At 42.2% G+C, this 19,253-nt stretch overlaps 1 protein-coding gene across 1 annotated transcript; it reads left to right on the top strand.

Moving 5' to 3' along the window:
• The first annotated feature begins 281 nt into the window (after window positions 1-281).
• On the top strand, window positions 282-19,253 carry fscn1 (fascin actin-bundling protein 1). The gene is made up of 5 exons (XM_015378609.1): window positions 282-1,297; window positions 11,800-11,956; window positions 14,474-14,595; window positions 17,223-17,390; window positions 17,516-19,253. Exons 1-5 carry the CDS (start codon window positions 457-459, stop codon window positions 17,722-17,724), a joined length of 1,497 nt encoding a protein of 498 aa, XP_015234095.1. The 5' UTR covers window positions 282-456; the 3' UTR covers window positions 17,725-19,253.

Genomic DNA, 19,253 nt, shown 5'->3' on the forward strand with positions numbered 1-19,253 from the left:
GAATTAAAAGTTTTATAAAACATGCTGATTTTTATTTAAGGTTTGATGACTTTAAATTAAATTGCACAAATAAAATGTAAAGTTTTAGACATGGTGCTAAAGAGATGGGGGTCTGATCCTGGTTAGAGGACACTGGACCTCGGAACCGGCCTTGGAACCAACAGAACCTCAACCTCCATCTCTTCTGTTCCCAGATTTTTTTAGGATGCTCGGGGAAAGGCGTGGTTTGCAGCTCTACGTCACTGATGGATATATAGGCTGCAGCTGTGGCGTCGGGCTCGCGCTGCTGAGCAGATCACAGAAGAACCGGCCGGCGCGCGCTCACACACTCACGCTCCCCCCAAACAAAGAAGCACGCGAGGCAGCAGAGCATCCCACCCTTTCGGCCCAATCTCAGAAGCTTTCTCCCCCCCTCCCGCAGCCCCCCCATCCCAAATCAGAACCGAAGCCCCGACCATGACAGCCAACGGTTCGACTAACGGAACCAGCGACATGCTGCAGATCCAGTTCGGTCTCATCAACTGCGGGAACAAGTATCTCACCGCGGAGACCTTCGGCTTCAAAATTAACGCGTCGGCCACGAGCATGAAGAAGAAGCAGATCTGGACCCTGGAGCAGAGCGGGGATGACTCCAGCGCCAACGTCTTCTTCCTCAAGTCCCATCTGGGTCGGTACATCGCTGCGGACAAGGACGGGAACGTGACCGGAGACAGCGAGAGCCCCGGTCCGGAGTGCCGCTTCGTCATCACCGCCCACGATGACGGCCGCTGGTCCCTGCAGTCCGAACAGTTCGGCCGGTACCTGGGCGGAACCGAGGACCGGATCATCTGCTTCGCCCAGACGGTGTCGGTGGCGGAGAAATGGAGCGTGCACATCGCCATGCACCCGCAGGTCAACATCTTCAGCGTGACGCGCAAGCGCTACGCGCACCTGAGCGACAAGGTGGATGAGATCGCCATCGACCGGGACGTGCCGTGGGGGGTGGACTCCATGATCACGCTGGTGTTCCGGGAGCAGCGGTACCACCTGCAGACCTCCGACAACCGCTTCCTGAGGAACGACGGCGCGCTGGTGGCCACCACGGATAAGAGCACAGGATACACGCTGGAGTTCCGCTCCGGGAAGGTGGCCTTCAGGGACTGCAGCGGCAGGTACCTGGCTCCATCCGGGCCCTCAGGCACCATGAAGTCCGGCAAGAGCGCGCGGGTGGGGAAGGATGAGCTGTTCGTGCTGGAGCAGAGCCACCCTCAGGTTGTCCTCACCGCGGGAAACGAGCGGAACGTCTCCACCAGGCAAGGTGGGTGAGGTGGTGCAGACCAGTGCAGGTTCTCTGGGTGTGTGAGTGTGTTGGAATGTGACCCCCCCCCCTGCTTACTGCACATCCTAAATGATCCATGCAGGATATGGTCCAATCACACACTACAGTGGCCTCTGTGTTATTGCCCTCTGAACAATGGCCTGAACCCACCAACACATGCAAGGCTCAGTGCAAATGCTTCATGGGTTAAAGCAATAGATGTTAGGAATAAAATCCTTATTATGGAGAAGTGTGTTCAGTCAATGGCTAAAAATGATCAAATAAGTGCAAGATGGGTGAGTGGTTCTGGTTTTTCTTTAGTTTCTGTTCTAAAATGGACCAACATTGAAAATTTAAATGCAAGTCTGCATCCAAATCATGCTCCTCTCCATTGTAGTTAAACTCAAAGCACCACAGCAAATGCTGCACCTAGAGATGAATAACTGGGTTGAGGGTTCCTTTTTTTATTTCAGCATTCTGCTTTCTTTCAGTGTTTGATATCCCAGTCAGGGTTTGATGCATCTCTAGATCCACTCCTTGCATTCGATTCCAGCAGCGAGGACCTGCAGTCTTTTAAAGAGGACAAAAAACTTCAAAAACATCCTTAAAATTGACATTTTTAGCTAAAGGTTGTCCGACTTTGCTTCTATTAAAGGTACAGAAGAGCAAGAACAGACTAAGATGTATAGATTTTTACATAAAAAGAAAAACGTACAGAAGTTTTGTGCTTTTTACTTTTAAGTACTTTCTTTGGGTTGTTTCTAGAGTTTAGTTAAGATGTATTTAAAGATTGCATTTGGTCTGCCAATCAGAAATCAGATCATTCCAGGGTTTGGCTGTTTGGTTATCTGGGGATCTATGAAGGTACACAAGGGTTGAACTTGACAATATGATTGGAAAGGTGAAAACTGGACACTTCAGATCTGAATTGATGGGTGGTTTTGTCGTGGGTTGCACCGGTTGAGGTTTTCCTGTCAGATATCCTGTATTCTTTGAGGTCTGAATTGCTGCTTCTAAATTTAACAGGGGCTTTTATGCATTAGAACTGTGCATTGGGTACCTCTTTAATGGCGATTGGGACTTTGAGCCAAACACTGGAGCTTGGTGATGTCAAACTTACAAAGTACATCAAGGTGGTTGATGCATTTGTGACTGAATAGATTGGAGGTTGTTAGTTTTTAGGACTTGGATTGATCTGCTGATTGGTTAAAAATGTGACTGATGGTTAATATTGTCAGTTTTATCATTAAATTGGATAACGGCTGCCTCAGTGGCCCAGAGTGAGCTGATCCAGAGTGACTTGCTCTAAATAAAAATAAAGTTTTTCTGTAAGGACCTGGTGTTTTGGTCCAAGATGGCATCAGGAACAATGTTGGTTTAAGATCCATTCAGGGTCCGTCACATCTAATAAGATGTACCTGATGGCACCAACACTCAGATCACCACAGAACACTTTAAATACTCACACTGAGGCTTATTTTCACACCAGATGTAGCTTTGTGTCTGGGTTTCAGCTGTTTAATGTGACACAGACACAAGATTATTCCTCCACCTTCTTCCTTACTCAGCACGTAACTTTTTCCCATCTTGAAATTTGTACCTCCTTTTTGAACCTCTTCCATTCTCGTCTTCTCTCCTCCCCCAACTCCTCCCTGCTCCCCCAGCCTTCAGACCGGCTTGTTGTCTCCAGTCTGCATTGTTACCATCCCTCATGCTGAGCTGTGGCTCTTCTTTGGGAGCTTAGATTTGACTCTGGAACATCTAAATAGATCGATTTAAATGCACGATCAGAGCAAATTAGATTCAGCTCATTGATTACATCAGTGGAAATGAGACGGATACGGGGGAATTGCCTGAAAGCAGTTGCTTGCTGCTGAATGTAATGAGTGGCAGGAATGTGTGAATGCTCTGGGATGTAGCTGCTGTACAGTCAGAGGAGCTACCATGTGGTCTCAGTGGCTTTGGAAACCATGATCTGATCCATCATTTTTAATTTTCTGCTGCCAAGTCTCCCTCACGCTGGGAGTGGCTCGCTCTTTCCATCTACTTTGTTTACATGTCAAGTATATTTCTCAGCTTTTGTTTCCAGCAGCGGCCACAGCTCTTTCTGACGTGGCCTGTTGTCTCCGGCACAAAATGGAGGCGTGCTAACGGAAGAGAGGGTTCAGATCAAAGGCTGCACATCTTCAGTGCTCTCTGGGTGTACGCTGTTTTTGTTGTATTCATCTAGATCTAATTGCAGCGTATGCCATCCTGTCCTCAGAAATGGTGCCTCCCTTGGCTGCAAACCTGATTTAGAACATCCCATAGTTGGCTGTTAAACCTCATCTTGAAGGGATACTACAATGCAAAATTGCAGATAAATTATGTCCAAGTCTATTTGAATGGTGTGTTTTGGCAAAGTGGTTTAAAGTTGATGCCCCAGAGGGATTGACTTTGGCAAATAGCAATTGTGGCGCCCCTGGTAAATGGATGGAAACGCCCTTTTTGAAATGTCAAATAAAAGGGATACCCCACTAAAAACTTTAGAGAAACCCCAGTCTTTATGAGTGGAAGTACATTTATTCAGGGGTTTAGGCATCTATTGGCTGGGAATGAAGAGAATGGTCAAAATAATTTGCATCAATTCTTTAAAGTTATTATAGAAGCTGGTTTTCCCAACAAGACAGCACTTAATTTTCATCCATAACGTTTCACAAGTTGGAAAAGAGCTAGAAGGGTCTATTAATTGCTACTCTTTACATCCCATCTACATTTGCAAAGGTTCTTGGTAATTTTATGTTGACTTTGCTATTATCTTATGACTTCCCCCTTTTTCAGTGTTTGCATTTTATTAATGACTGTCCTCAAAGGTTCCCCACAACCTTTGGAAGGGAAGCATGTCTACAACATCCCAGGTTCAAACGGTGGCCATGTTTTCCCCACATAGGCCGCTGTTGACCAACCTGGAGTGTTTTTAATCTTGAAGCTCAGTTTATATCGCATTTTACAGATGAGCACAGCCCCAGTTTAAGTGGATGTTTACATTTAGGACCGTAGGAAAGAACATCTGATAATTGAGACAATTATTAGACCATTAAGATGCTGCTCTTTGCCACTGTGCTCCGAGATGTTTGGAAACTTCCACTTTACTGAGGCTAAATATGGTCTTATCCAGGATTGTGGCTAAGAGAAGTTTCCCTGAGACACTTTAGGAGACCTAAGGAGAAAAAGTAATCCATTACATTAAAGTTCTTGAACATCTTCTACATTACAAGGAGGGATTGAAATTAGGAAATACCATTTTAGGAACTTCCATGGACCTGATTGCAAATGATCTTTCATTTGATCATGCATGACCTCATTTAACAAATCGCAGCTTTAACCATTGGCTAATGTGGCTTTTTTTTTTTTTTTGAATTTGTTCTAATAGTCATTTTCTGCTAATAAAAATGACATCAGATGTTTTAAGGGTTGTTTTGTATTTTTCTTTTTTACCTGGCATAGTGTGAACAGAAACCTAAATTAGCCACCTCATTATTTTTTCTCTATGACTACTATTTAAAAAGTCGTGTTTTTTGCATACTGGTTGGTGTGATCCATAATGTTATTTTTTCCTTGTGAGGGTAAAACCCTGATTTCCAATCTTAGAAAAGGTGTCATCTTTCTGTTAGCACTAAGCTTTTCTCCCTAAGGGTAATTAACCCCATTGACCTGTATTGATTTTTGCACATTCTAAACAGGATATGTGAATCCCTACAGGAATATCGCACTCTTCCCTCCAACAACTGGATGTTAGGGATGAGGATTAAATGCTGAGAGGAATAAAACCGGCTCCAGATGTTCAGCTAACATGCAGCAGCTCAGTCAAACTCTGCGTTGGCTGTTCGCCCTACTGACTCCAAACTGAGCCAAGATGGCGGTTTGGAGTCTGCTGGGTTTCATTAGCAGTGGGAGGTTTTAGACATTAGGGCCAGCTCAACTGGGTCAATCCAGAATCTGTTTTTGTCCTGCAAAAAGTAGGGATTTTGTGTTTGGTCTCTTTTAGTTTAATCTACATGCATTTGGATCTTCATCAATCAAGGGTCATTTTTTTCAGTTGGATATTTTCTATTGGATGGAATCTGTATGAAGCTATAAAATATGTATTAAAATGGCATCAAAATATACATTTTCCTCTGGTTATAAGAATTCATTAATAATTTGAATTGGAAGCAATGGAGCTGTCACACTGAGAGCAAAGTCTGTAAAAACAGGATTCTTCTTAAAACAGGTTAAATTATTAGAGCCCTTTCAGTCCTCATGGAGAAGGAATAAAAATGATGCATTTGTTTCCATTGGTAAAACTAAGAGAACAAACCAATATGCAGTAATGTGTTTATAGAGGCTCAGGTTGGTCTGTTTGTATGGAGCAGGCCATCAATCATAAAGGAGCCTCTCCTCCTCTGACTTCTGCTTTATTATAGGTTGGACTTCTGCTTGGCTCCAGTGTGTCAGGCTGCTGAGGGTGTGTCTCCAATCAAAGCTGACTTCAGAGTCTTATATTGGTAGTTAAGCTTGGCTCGTATTGGAAAACCTGCACTTTCATAATGTAACTTCTCACCTCGGTTGACCCAAGCCTTACGTCTTCCATGACGGAGACTGAGGGCTCAAAATGACGAAATTGAGCAACGTTGCTTTTTTTCCTCTCTTATGCTATCCTGTTCTATTCTATTCAGCTTATTTATATAGCACCAATTTACAGAACATGTCATATCAAGGCACTTTACAGTTCAACCAGATCATACAGTTGAACATATTAAACGTTTTCTAAGGAAAACCAGTTAATTGCATTGACTTGAATGCAATCGCTCACACCAAGCATGCTTGTAGTGACAGTGGAGAGGAAAAACTCCCTTTTAACAGGTAGAAACCTCCAGCAGAACCAGGCTTGGTGTGAGCGGGCATCTGCTGAGGCTGACTGGGGTTCAAGGAGAAGGACACGGGATGCGTGTGATTTCATGGGCTGTGTCTTCCAAGGACTGGTCTGCCTGGACTGGATCCTTCGAAGTCCGTGAAAATAAGGATACTGGAAGAGTCTGGCTGAGAATCAAACGGGTCCTGTCTTCGGCGAATTTGAGAAACGAAGCAGGAAAAGAATGAATACCAAACTCTTCAAAACAGTTTCTTTTTAAATTTTAATTTAAACTAAACAAAGACTACACTCGTGAGAATACAGCGAACAAATAAAAGCAAATGTTATAATAGAAACCGTAGTCAGTCAAATAACACGTTGCTGTTAAATAACACGTTTCAATAAACCAAACATTACCCGCCACATTTCTGACTTAATAACCGTTAAAACTATTTTCATTCATTTCAGACAGAACTATTCACATACCTGTATTATATTAAACTGAACTTCCAATACTCACTATTGTTTGGCACCAAGTAAGCTTTCCTCTGATCACGGAGCAGGCGGCTTGCTTGGTCTTGCAATGAATAACGGGATAACCAGGTATAGATTGGATACATCGAACCCATCCTTCAAATCGAGCAAAAAGGACGTATTTGAAGGGCGCATAACCAGGAGTCTTGGAATCCGACCAGACCTCGGCCAATGAATCTGGCCTTCGGAGGACACATCTCATAAATCGAACGCACCCATAGTGTTCTCTGCAAAGTGTTGCTCTCTCTCGCTCTCTTGCAGTCTGCATTGGAAGAAGCAGATAAGCTCTGTGATGTCAAGGTAAAGAGTTTAATTTAAAATGCCTTTTAAATGTGGCTCATCTGTACCTTTTATATAGTAGTAGCATTGATCCCGTTGATTCAAGCTAGTTTTATTTAAACCAAACAAGACCCCATTTTTTGGCAATATAAAAATCAAAGTACTTTATATTACGGTTTTCTATCAGGCTGAAGGTATAATGTTAAAGTTGGTCATTTTTTCCAGAGGCAATGAGAAAATTGCCCTGCACTAATTGGAAAATTAGTCGTTTTAATGCAGGCGTTGCAGCATACGTTGTGCTCTTGCCTGTTTCCGGTTAATAACATCCACTTTTCTCATCAGCGGTCGCAAATTCCCAGAGAGACAATTTAACGACCCTCATGTGGTCAGGACCGCTATTATCAGTCCTTTAGCCTGGAGCTTAGTGGCTCTTAAAGCTGCTCCGCTCGGCTCTTTCGACTTGTTAGCTGAGGCCTGAAGACGTCTGGAAGCCCATTACATCTCATCCTCTTCTGCGACCACCGACTGTTCTTTGTAAATGGAAGCAAGTTTTATTTTAGTTTTTGTTTGGTTTGTATGGGTTACAGTGAAATGCCCTGGAGCGTTTGGTCTTGTGGCACTAGGGTTTTGTTTCCCAGCTGCCTCATGTGACTAACCTCCAGTCTGACTGCGAAATTGATTTTACGAGGTTTGTTATGAAGAAAGGAGGCAGTAGTTCTACCAGCTAGAATAAAGCCAGGAAATACAGAAAATATAAAGCAGATTATCTTAAAAGAATTAATGGAAAAGGGATCGTTTATGGTTAAAGGGGATATTTCAAGATGGGAATAAAGCCGTTATCGGATTCTATTGTTTGATACTTTGAGAAAGAGGAAAAAATTAACCAAATATTTAAAGTTGAAATGTATATATTGGGAAACAAACCTATTTTTATGAGTTAGCTGGTTGTAAAAGTGGTTTGATAGCCAACCTGCAGTCCGCTGCTTTATAGAGAGGCTGCATTAATGACCATATATAAAACGTTTTCTAAAAGACCAGTGCCTTGTCCTAAACTTCCAGTTTAGATTGAATTTAGGCACTGAAATAAAAATAATGAATCTGCTCCATTTCTACAAACGAAGAAATATCCACAAATGCCAGCCATGATCCTCCTTTTCCTTTTAAGTGGGGAAAAAAACAGCGTTACAGTTTGGAACCTTTTATCTATGATAATTAGTAGGACCTGAGGGGCCTTTAAATATTCATTTTGTTAGTTTTAGACTCCTTATCAAGTTTTCTTGTGCAGGGTAGAGGCTGCAGACTGAAGCTGTTGCGTCTGGCCGTGACTCAACCCCGACACCCTTTCTGCATCCTTCACCTCCAGCTGACAGGAAATGAGACACGAGTCGCACATATTCGACCTTGTCTGCTGCGCTAATCTATGCAGGATGAAGGGCGATGATTTGTGGCCTCCGTCTGTGGCGCGGTGCCTTCAGTCCTCTGCATGAAATTGGAGAGTGTTGCAATCATGCTTTTACAGTGAAGTGAAGCGTTGGTGAGCTGATATGTAAAAGTGTGTTTATAGAGGCTCGGTATGTTTCAGTGTTGCTTTATTTTTTTTAAAGAGCCTACCAACCCAGCTTTGCATCATCAACCACAGAGAAGCCTCTCCTCCTCCTCTTCTTAGGGGGTTTCTGCTTCATTATAGGCTGGACCTTCAGCCTGCAGATCGTGTCCCTGATCCAAACTTGAACACTGGAACCCGAATCAACTCCCACCAACACATAATGCAGTCACATCTGTCTTTGTTGTCAGACCCTTGGCTCCTTGTTCTGTCTGCTGGGATCAGAATAATGGCTGCTGATCTGGCTCCCTGTTTGTGTTCCAGCTGGTCGCCTCCTCGCTCCGGCCTGCAGAACAATAGACGCACACACAAACAGGCACACAATCGGCCTTGATGCAATCGCGTGCGTTCACAGCAGGCCTCTTGTGAAGACTCTCTGGAAACGAGGAGGACCCGCTGAGCTGGCCGCCGCAAGGCTGAATGCGGTGGGCGGGGAGGATGCAAAGATGGAGGGTTGTTTGTGCGTCTGAAGGACCTTCCTACCCCTGTGGTCACCACTTTTAGTAGAGAAGGACATGCAGTTTGTCCATGATCTACCCCTCACCCCCTGTTTATCCCTGAGAGCTTCACAAACTGATCAGTAGAGCTAAATCTGTTCTGTAGCTGCAGGCAGAATCCCCCCCTCCCTCCCTCTTTCAGGCCTTGGGGGTGTTTTGTCTCCATCGTGTCCTTTTAAAAATATTATTTTCTATGCTTTAGGGAAAACATTGGAACCAGTTTCATCTCAAACATGAAACGTCCTCCTCTGCTTTATTTCCACTGCTGAAATGGGAGCTTTTTCTTCAAATATCTGGGCAAACTGAGAGGGAGGACAGCTGAAAGGTCTCTTGACATTATTCAAATGATTCATTTGCTGCAAATCAAGGTAAAGGTGCATCATGCAAACTCTAGTCGTCCGTTTCATGTTACACTTGCATGAAAAATGAGCAGGATACTGTCGAGGCTTTTCAAAACAACCTGCAACCGAAAAGTTATTCCTCATTTATTAGAGCTGTAACTTTAACCCTGGATGCTTTCCCTGAACGTTCAGACTTCTGGCTGGGTTATATGCTCCATTTAAACAAATGAAATTCTCTAATTATCCAGGTTTCTGGTAGAAGTTTATATTTTTACATGGCAGCAAAAGGTTCCAATAACTGGTAACTGTGCATCTGTCTTTGGTAACTGTGGGGTTTTCTGCCATTCACAGCTGATGAACGCTGACTCCTGATTAAACGATATGTTTAAGATCTGCTTCCGTTCCTGCTTTGAAGCTGGACACTATTAAGCTGGTTGAGTTTACTGATCGTCCAACAGAGCAGTTGTCTCCTCTGTCTGCAGCAGATAAACTCAGATTTCATCCTCTTTATGCGCTCCTCCTTAATGCCACGTGGTTTCCATTCTGATCCCTGCTCCCCTCAGTCATCTGTTTGTTTTGAAATATTTGGTTGTGCACCAGTTCGTTTCTGCAGAAATTCGCGTTAAATCCTTCCATAAGGTTTCTTGGAATATAACTCTCTCCGTGCGTTCCCTGACCCGAGCAGAGGCTCTGTGAGGGCTGTAGAGGGGCAACAGCTGGGGTGAATGGGGGGGGGGTCATGTGTGAAACCATGACTCCATTTGTCCTTTTCCTCAAACATCTCTTTCTTTCTCCGTGTTTGGTTTGCTCAGCACACATTTAGAGTTCCCAAACGGTCTCTCTGGGAGCCCTCTGGCTATAGGTCCCGCCTCGCCATCACCTCGGCGCGGACAAAAGACCACATTGTGTTGGATGAAGTGTCTGTTCATCCATCAGCTGAATCATATTTATTCACCACTTTGTTGCTCTTAGAAGCCAGAGTGAGGCCTGTTTGATTTTTATAATTGCATTTTTTCATTCTGATTGGCCGACTTGTGCAGTCAAACACAGCCTGCTCACATGTCACCATGGTAAATGACTTCCTTACTAATATCTGGTTCACATGGCAGGATTTTCTAATTGCTGGTTGATTTACAAAACATGCAACGATTAAAAGAAGAATCGTATAAACGATGGCTTTAGTTTTTTTTTTGTTTACATTTCGATGTTGGACAGGAAATATCGTAAAACCTCTCAATCAAACAGCAGGATATAGTAAATACTGATGACTGACGGCGATCAACCAACACCCCAATTGTTTTCTGATTGCTTTTTCATTCAACAATGAGGCATAAAACTCGTTTGGGTCGTTGTTTTGTCTTGGGGAACAGACAAGACAATCCAATGTGTTGGATTTCCAGGTTATGATGTCATTTGGAGTCCTTTATCAACCAATTGGAGGTCTTTAGATCCGCTACAGAAATTAAACTAAACTATAAACTCTTTAGGCGAGTGGCGCCCTGGTGGTTAGGGCATACGGCTTGGAATCCTGAGGTTGTGAGTTTGAAATCCATTCCCACAGACTGCCTCTCTGGCTGTCTGAGCAAAGACCCTTAACTATTTAATTTCTCCCTGGGCGTCCCATGATGGCAGCCCACTGCTCCCCCAAAGGGACGGGTTAAATGCAGAGAGTTAATTTCTCCATTGTGAGATCAATTAAGTTAATTTTAATGGTAAAATGCTTAGTTACAAAACCATCACTTAAAGGACAAAACCAAATACCTTTTCTGCTAATGCTCCTTATAATATTAATATACTTTTGGATAGTAATATTGTAGAAATGTGGGTCAGAAGCTGAAAAGTTTGGGATCTTGACAAACGCATTATCTCAGCGGTTCATCATTGGAGCCATCATGGTAATCAGGGAGTCTAAGAATGTCAGAAGGGGAGATATCGGGTCAAAAACGGGTTTCTTTGAAACTTCCTTCCCACAGTAACGACCTCAACACTGAAGAGTGTTTTGTGTTTGTAGCAGTTCTTTCTCGGCCTCATTACTGCTTCTGTTGGAATTAGCTGATTTGGGGGAAAAGTTGTCAGTTCCTGATTGTTACCTGGAACCAACCTAAAAATGGGTTTAAATTGGTTTTAATTTATAAAAGCTGTATCTCTGTAGAACGCTCACATCTGTCTCTATGGGAGCTCTCGGTGACGCTGCTCCATCCTGACGGCTGATCCTTTGAAGCTCATGGAGCTCCGACAGATGTGGCCTCGTGTGCAGCTGTGTCAAATCCCTCTAATCTGAGCCGCCTGATGCTCATTTAGTCTCTTCTGATCCTGACCACAGGATGTGTGTGACCATCTCATTAACCTCTCTCTATCGACTCTCTACCATCTAGGCATGGACCTGTCGGCCAATCAGGATGAAGAAAGCGACCAGGAGGTGTTCCAGGTGGAGATCTGCCGTGAAAACCGGAAGTGTGCGTTTCGGACCGCCGCGGGGAAGTACTGGACTCTGACCGCTAATGGAGGCCTGCAGTGTACCGCCTCTAGCAAGTAAGAATCCCACTCGGCATGAACACACCTGTTCCAGTTCGTCAGGATGGGCTGCAACAGGAAATCTGGTCCCTCACTGCAGTTGGCGTTTCCTCGTAACACGAGCCCTGCCATGGCGGTCGGTCTGTGTGTGTTTGGGTTTTCAGAGAGTGGGAGGTTAAGAGTGACTGACCTCATGTCCTGGTAGTGCCACATTGTTGGAGATGAAGTGTGTGTCTGGTTGGGGGGGGGTATTTTATGTGCAGTAGTTCTTTCCAAGCAGGCTGTTAACCTCTGACCTCTGATCCAGGTTTACAGATTTCCCCTCTGAGGCTCATGATCCTGGATAAGGACCCTTCACCCTAAATGACACAAAGGAGAATCATTTCAAATATGAGATCCTCTTTTTGACCATTTGAGCTCTATTTTTATTTATTTTTTAAAGAGGGGAAAAACTGGATTCCTCCTGTTGCAAAATAAACTCTATTGTCATCTGAACGCAAAAGAGGGAAGAAGGAAAAAAAACTGAAGCTGCAGATGTTTCCTTATGCATCTTGATGATAATGGACGGGGGGTTACTGTTCTGATTCCTCTGCAGAAACTTCCCCACATTCCTCACTTACATTCCTGAGATTTGGCTCAAATGACTCCTGCCAACAGGACCACAGGAATCTGATCTCCAAGCGAACCAGATGGGGGGTTAAGAAAACACTCCAAATGTTTATCAGCTTCTTGAAAATGGAGAGAAAATCAGAGTTTCCAAATGGAAGGATTTCCACACAGTTAAATGGAGGCCTACTAAAGGATCGTTTGACCAATCTGTTCTCAGATCAAACGGTTTTCTCCGATGTGTGTGATATCCTCTGGGGTCAAACGTCTGTAAAGCTGCTTTTCTGTAAGTTTAGATTTAGTTGATTTGGTTCATGGACATTGATTTCACACAGAGGAGATAGTTTAAGCATTTTTTGCTTCTTTTGATGATTGTTTATAAAGTAATGAGAGCCTTAAAAGTTTCATTCATTTTGATGGTTAAAAGCTACAGAATATTTTTGGGTAAACAGCACCTGGAGGGTAAACCACAAAAGTTGCTGCAGCCCAGCATATTAATGGAAAGTTGAGTGGAAGGAGAAAATGCAGGAAAGGCTGTACAAAGTAAATTTCTGCAGCCTGAAAGAGATTGAGAGGAAAATCCCTTTTGATTGTTATCTGGAGCGGGAGTTTCATAATGTGACCTTACCTGTAGATGGAGATTCACCAGAACCACAGCCCAGTATTCAGAACATGGGACAGCTGGGACATTGTTTAAACCACTGACTCAGAGAGAATATGAGGAGCTTCTTCCTTTAGTTGATGGTTGGAGGTCGCGAGTCTGTAGGAAGAGGATTGTCAGTGATGGTTTGATGTGTGGTAACATCTGCAGCTGGTGGTTTACTCGGTTTGCTGGAGGTCTGCGCTGCATTCTGCTGTCGATCTTTCTATAGGTCCTTATTTACCAGCGCCTCTCCACACTACCCAACTGGTTTACTGTCACTGTGGTCGACTGACATGAGCTGAACTCTACAGATTTCATAGTTTTCATTTCAATCATGTATTACCAACACCAAAAGTCAAAAAACAGAAAATAAGAGGTTTTACACAATTTGCACAAAGAAAAAGGGGGAAGATCTTATAATTTCCTGCATATCTCCTTATCAACAACTCTTGGTGTACATTTTTGAGTTTTAGTCCAGCATAGTAACATTTTAGAGCTGTAACTGTTGGATGCCCTTTAAAAAAAAAAATATATATATATATATATATATATATATATATATATATATATATATATATATATATATATATATATATATATATATATATATATAAATATAAAAAAAATATTAATAAACTATCTAGTGCAGGAAATCTTTTTTCATTCATATAGAACCATCATTTTATTTCTTTTTTTAAGAGTTTGAAAAAAAGAAAATTTTAATCTCAGTTGTGTAAAATTAAATTTTTTTTCACCATAACAAAATGGATCAAAAAAGTATCAGTAAGATGCTCTTAGCTAATTTTACTTTCAGATATTCTATGTTTAAAACATGGGTTTGTTATATCTATTTTTTATATTTAAGATTTTTAACTTTATTTTCTTTTCTCTGAATGTAAGAGCCATTTTTAAAGTTCTTAGAGCCCCTTGCTGTCCTGGAGTTGCAGGCTGCAGAGCTCTGATCTCTAGAATAAAGGAGAAACTATGGACCCAGCAATGCATAGGACCTGAAGGCCTCTGATGGAGACGCCACTGCCTCCATGTTACACTGCATTTTATTCACTGAGATAAAACTTATAAGTGAAGATTCTCTTATTGTTTTATTTGAGCCAAAGAAAAGCAGTTTTCTTTCCCTAAAGTGACCTTAAATCTTAACATCGGTGAGACGGTTTGAACCGAGCGAGTGGAACAGCTTTATGATCTAGAAGCAGTCGATGACCTTATCCACTCCATGCAGTCGCCTCAAACTGATCTACCAGCTAAAATATATATCTTTTTCCCTGCAGGTCCACCAACTGCTACTTTGACATTGAGTGGCGTGGGAAGCGGCTGACTCTCCGCGCAGCCAACGGGAAATACGTGGCTGCCAAGAAAAACGGCCAGCTTGCCGCCACCATGGACTCTGCAGGTTGGTGGGAGGTGTTGATCTGCTGCGCTGACAGAGCCGAGGAGATAACTGATTTATAGCAGAGCGCTGACACACTGGGGGTCAGAGGAGTTAAAGTAATGAAATCATGTCTGGATGCTCCAGTTGTTTGTCAGCGTTTCTGAAAGGAGCAGCTAAACGTTGCTGTTTTTCAGCTCTGGGAGATTTAGTTTGTTGTTTTCTGTCTTTAATTATGGAAATTAGAACCAGGAACCTGAAATGTTCTGCGTACACAGAATCCCACTTTGCTGTGTTGGATAAAAAAAAAAAAGCTGAAAAATCATAAAAACTAAAAGTATAATTTATTTAAAGTCTTGTTTTTGTTCTTCTTTCCATTGAGAGCCTGCTGATGGAGGCTAAGATGTGGATCAGAAGAACTTCTAAAACAGTCAATTTCATTTTAGCTTCACTTCTGTTTTTTATTTTCTGTGTTAAGCAAACAGGAGAAATCAGGGTCATATTAAAGCTTTAACCCTGATGATCTGGATTTTAACCTTATAAAGCCCAAACCATGAAAGTGTTGTTAAAAAAACTGAATATTTTTAATATAGTCTTCTTTGATCTGTGGGAAAAAATCAATATAAATAGGAGTTTTTTATGCATTTAATTTGTTCTGTTAATTAAATATGTCAAAAAGTAAATACATTTTTGACGTTATAGGAGGAGCAGATTCCAGCTTTAATGCTTATTGGTATGATTGCAAAACTTTACATTTTAAATCACTAAATAAACGATTAAAAAAGTAAAATAAATAAATAATGATTAAGAAAAAGCTGCTCAAATGTTTCAAACAATAATGAACTTCATTCAAAAATATTTCCAGCCTTTCTGCAGTGAGCAGTTGTTGAGAAAGCAGAGTGGTCACACAACTTTAAATTAGATTTGCAATTTAAAATATCAACTTTCCAATAGCTTTAAATAGTCTTTAGCTTTTAATACTGGTGATCAGCACACCTAGCATAACTAAATCAATCTGTTTCCTGCAGAATGTTTTGCCGTATCTTCACTCTGAGATATTCAAATCATCAGAAGAACTAAAAATAAAACCAGGAGGGTTTGCAGTCTTGCTCTCTCTCACCGTTGCTCAGCCTGAATAAAATGCAATAAAGATCGCCCAAGATGGGTTTTTCATTTTATCTTTTCAGGTGGATTTTTTTTTATTCTACCTGATTTGTGCAGCTGTGTTTTTTTGGATTAGCAATGATTCTTTAGGTTGATATTGTTTCTGTTCCTCTACATAAAATATCCAAATGACGTGATAACGAATGTTGAACAAGTATCAATTATCAAAAAGAACAAAATTATTAAATCAAATTAAAAAGTAGGTGAAATAAAAACTACCCTTTTTTAAGGCTGGGAAACTTATTTTCAGTTGCATAAACCTGGAAAAAGAAAGTGTTGAATATGGAAACAATAAGTAAGGTTGGTTCAGAGAACCATTTTAGTGGTAATCTTGTAATCTTTGTGAAATGCGGGAAAACAAACCTTTTGAGTCACAGGCTCTTGTTCTATTCATCTTTAAAACAAATCGCTGCTAAAGAGATGCTGCAAATCAAAAGTTAAGTCTTAAGTTTAAAGTCGTATTTAATTTACCAGTAATCAAAGATTGGAATTGCCATGCAGTGGTTAGAGAGCATCTGTAAAGGTTGCAGACAGTTACTGTCCCTGAAACAAAAATAGTTTAGGTAAAAAATGTAGATGGAAAATCTCCCAACTAAGGGACAATAAGCTCTACAAAGATATGATCCTTAAGTTTAAGACTTGTAGTTTATTCATAATCATTTCTGAGCCACCACTACTTTAACATAGGTTAGAAAAAAGAAAAAATCTGCTTTTTTAAGCAAATAAAGCATAAAATTGAACGTTTGGAACACTTAAAAGCAAAATTTATCATTGAGTTAAAGTTAACTTAAAAGTTTAAAAGTTATTTGCCTTAGCATTGAGCTGTGCCAGCGTGTCGCCAATGAAGAGAAGCAGCAAATCAGGAGCCGTCTGTGTTAAAGCATGGCTGCTAAATATGCTATAATGAATCAGCCAAAGATCAGCTGGCTGACATGTCGGTCCATTTTCTAAAAGTCAGCAGAGGTCAGAGCAGTTCCTTTATTTCCTCTGACCTCGTGCTTAAACGCATCTAGAAAATGGCTGAAGGGGTCTACATGGTGTGTTCACTGATCAGGAAAAAGATGGAATTTCAGCCTTTTTGAACCGCTCTCTTAAACAAAGATGTTGGATAACTCAGATTTCCAGATAAAGTTTCTAGGTTTAAATGAAAGGTGGAAGCTTTTTATTTATAATCAAATATGAGCTCTTTAACAGACCCTTTCTTTATAACACTGATCTACCATGAAAGGCTTCAGCTTTTTGAAATCTCAGATGTTTCATGAGGTTTTGCTCGCTGTTTTCCTCTGCAGTATCCAAACAGCCGCACCCACAGAAACCAGAAAGTTTGTTGTTGGGAGGATTTCAAGCGTCGTTGCTGCTGGTTCTCCAGCTGCAGGTCTCAGATTACGGCGTTTGTTAATCTGCCCCTAAGGGTTTTTTTTTTATGCTGCAGGTGAAGTGGATAAATAAACATAACACTGTGTGACGAGCATGTGCTCTTCCTTCAGGAGAGTCTGAGGAGTTCATCATGAAGCTGATCAACCGTCCAATCATCGTTCTGCGTGGAGAGCATGGCTTCATCGGCTGCAGGAAGGTGACCGGCACGCTGGACTCCAACCGCTCCTCCTACGACTACTTCACTCTGGAGTTCAGAGACGGGGCTTACAGTCTGCAAGGTCTGGGATGAAAATCCTCTTTTCTCTTTTTTTGACAGATTTGCTCCAGAAATGACCGATTATGATGTTTGTATTTGATTCAATTAGACCTGACATTTTTTCTCTACTTAATCGCCGTCCTGCAGATTCGACTGGAAAGTACTGGATGGTTGGGAACGAGCAGGCGGTGGTGAGCAGCAGTGACACCCCCGTCGACTTCCTCTTCGAGTTCTGCGACTATAACAAGCTGGCCGTCCGCCATGCCGCCGATGGGAAGTACCTCCGCGGGGACCACGCCGGCGTACTGAAGGCCAACGCCGACGACCTGGAAACCGCCACCATGTGGGAGTACTAAGGGATGGAGGCAGTCTGATGCCGCCACCCCCCTAAATCTACTCCTTCCCTCCTCCCCCCATATTAAATCTCGTCCTTTTTGACTTTACATGTCGACAAACTGCACAGAGAGATCAGCACCGCTCTAAGGAAGGAGACGCTCCTCTCTCCCTCCCTTTCCTTCCTTTTTCTTTTTCCACCGTCCGATCTGCCATTCAGCCCCAACCTGTATCTGTTGCCATAGTTACCACAGGGCTGTGCACTTTTCCTGCTTGGATTTGTCTCGCTGCACGACTTGTCGCTCCTTGAGCAGATGCCACGTTTAAACGGCCCCTCTTTCCCTCAATATGAACCTCCTGGTTGTGTTCCTGGTGTCTGAACTGGACCGGTGGATCCTTTTTTCCCTTCGATCCGAGCTCCAAACTCAGACCTCCATCTTTAACCGGGATCAAGTGATCCAGGTCTGTTTTAGAGGAGACGGATCTTGGGAAGCTTTGTGCTCTGCCTCCATCAGTCCAGATTCAGGGTTTGTTTGTTTATAAGAGCTGAGTGTAAAATAATTGATGATGTTTGATGGGATAAAGCCCTGCTCCTTTCATCTCAAATGTATGATATTTAGATGTAAGCCTGTGTCGCTCGCTAGCTGTATTATTAATGGTTGGTCAGAGGGGGAAGATCTTAGCAGGTTGTAGGAAAATTGAAAACCTCTGAGAGCTGTAGTCCAGAGAAATGGTATAAAAGGTTAAAAACTGTGCAGATACATGTTTATGTTTGCTGCACTCTTGCACAGTTGCATTGGTTTCTTGCTCCAAGTCCAAGGCACAGACATTATCATGGTAAAGCTTAGAGTATTAATGTAGTGAAACAATTTAACGGAGGCTTAGAAAGCTGCTTTATTTTTGTTTTAAATTCCTCGACCAAACGTTCACCTGAGCCTTTACGCTGACCCAGCTTTTGATACTGGATAGATTAACTGTTTAACTGGAATCTGGTGCTACAGACATCCTCATCGCTCACGGTGATCTATCCCTAACATCTCCGCTCCACATCAAAGAGCAGAATTATCCCGTTACTGAAATCTGTTTTTATTTGTGTTGGTTTAGTCCTGTAGCTTTCTGCATCCATGGGATTCCCTCCACTCTTCGCCAACAGAAATCCATCTCCAGATTTTTCACAATCCTCCAGAAACTCTTCAAACGACCAATCACTGCAGAGCTGTGAAACGATGCATGGTTGGATCCAGTCGGTCCAATTTAGTTTCTGATGTTTTCCACAAAAGGCTTGATGGAGTGGAAAAACCTTTGGCAAACTGGATGTTGGGAGGGTAAAGGTGTGGTAATGACTGTGCCTTACTCTTGAGTTTTGATTTTTGGCAGTAGGATAATAAATTAGAAAAAAAAAAAGAGAAAATGGAAGTCCACATCTTTGCTTTGTAAAACTGGAACCGTTTTTGTATTATTTTGTACTATTTTTCTGAGATATTGTGGAGTAATCTCTCTTGTGCCATTGGTTCACCTGAAATCCAGCAACCAATAAAAACTGGAATTTGAA

Source organism: Cyprinodon variegatus, unplaced genomic scaffold, assembly GCF_000732505.1.
Source record: "Cyprinodon variegatus isolate N-32 unplaced genomic scaffold, C_variegatus-1.0 Scaffold175, whole genome shotgun sequence".
NCBI classification, from domain to species: Eukaryota; Metazoa; Chordata; class Actinopteri; order Cyprinodontiformes; family Cyprinodontidae; genus Cyprinodon; species Cyprinodon variegatus.

Coding starts and splice junctions, on each gene's coding strand:
- fscn1 (XM_015378609.1), top strand. CDS start 457: ATGACAGCCAACGGTTCGACTAACGGAACCAGCGACATGCTGCAGATC. Junction 1,298..11,799: donor GAACGTCTCCACCAGGCAAG/GTGGGTGAGGTG, acceptor TCTACCATCTAG/GCATGGACCTGTCGGCCAAT. Junction 14,596..17,222: donor CGCCACCATGGACTCTGCAG/GTTGGTGGGAGG, acceptor CTCTTCCTTCAG/GAGAGTCTGAGGAGTTCATC.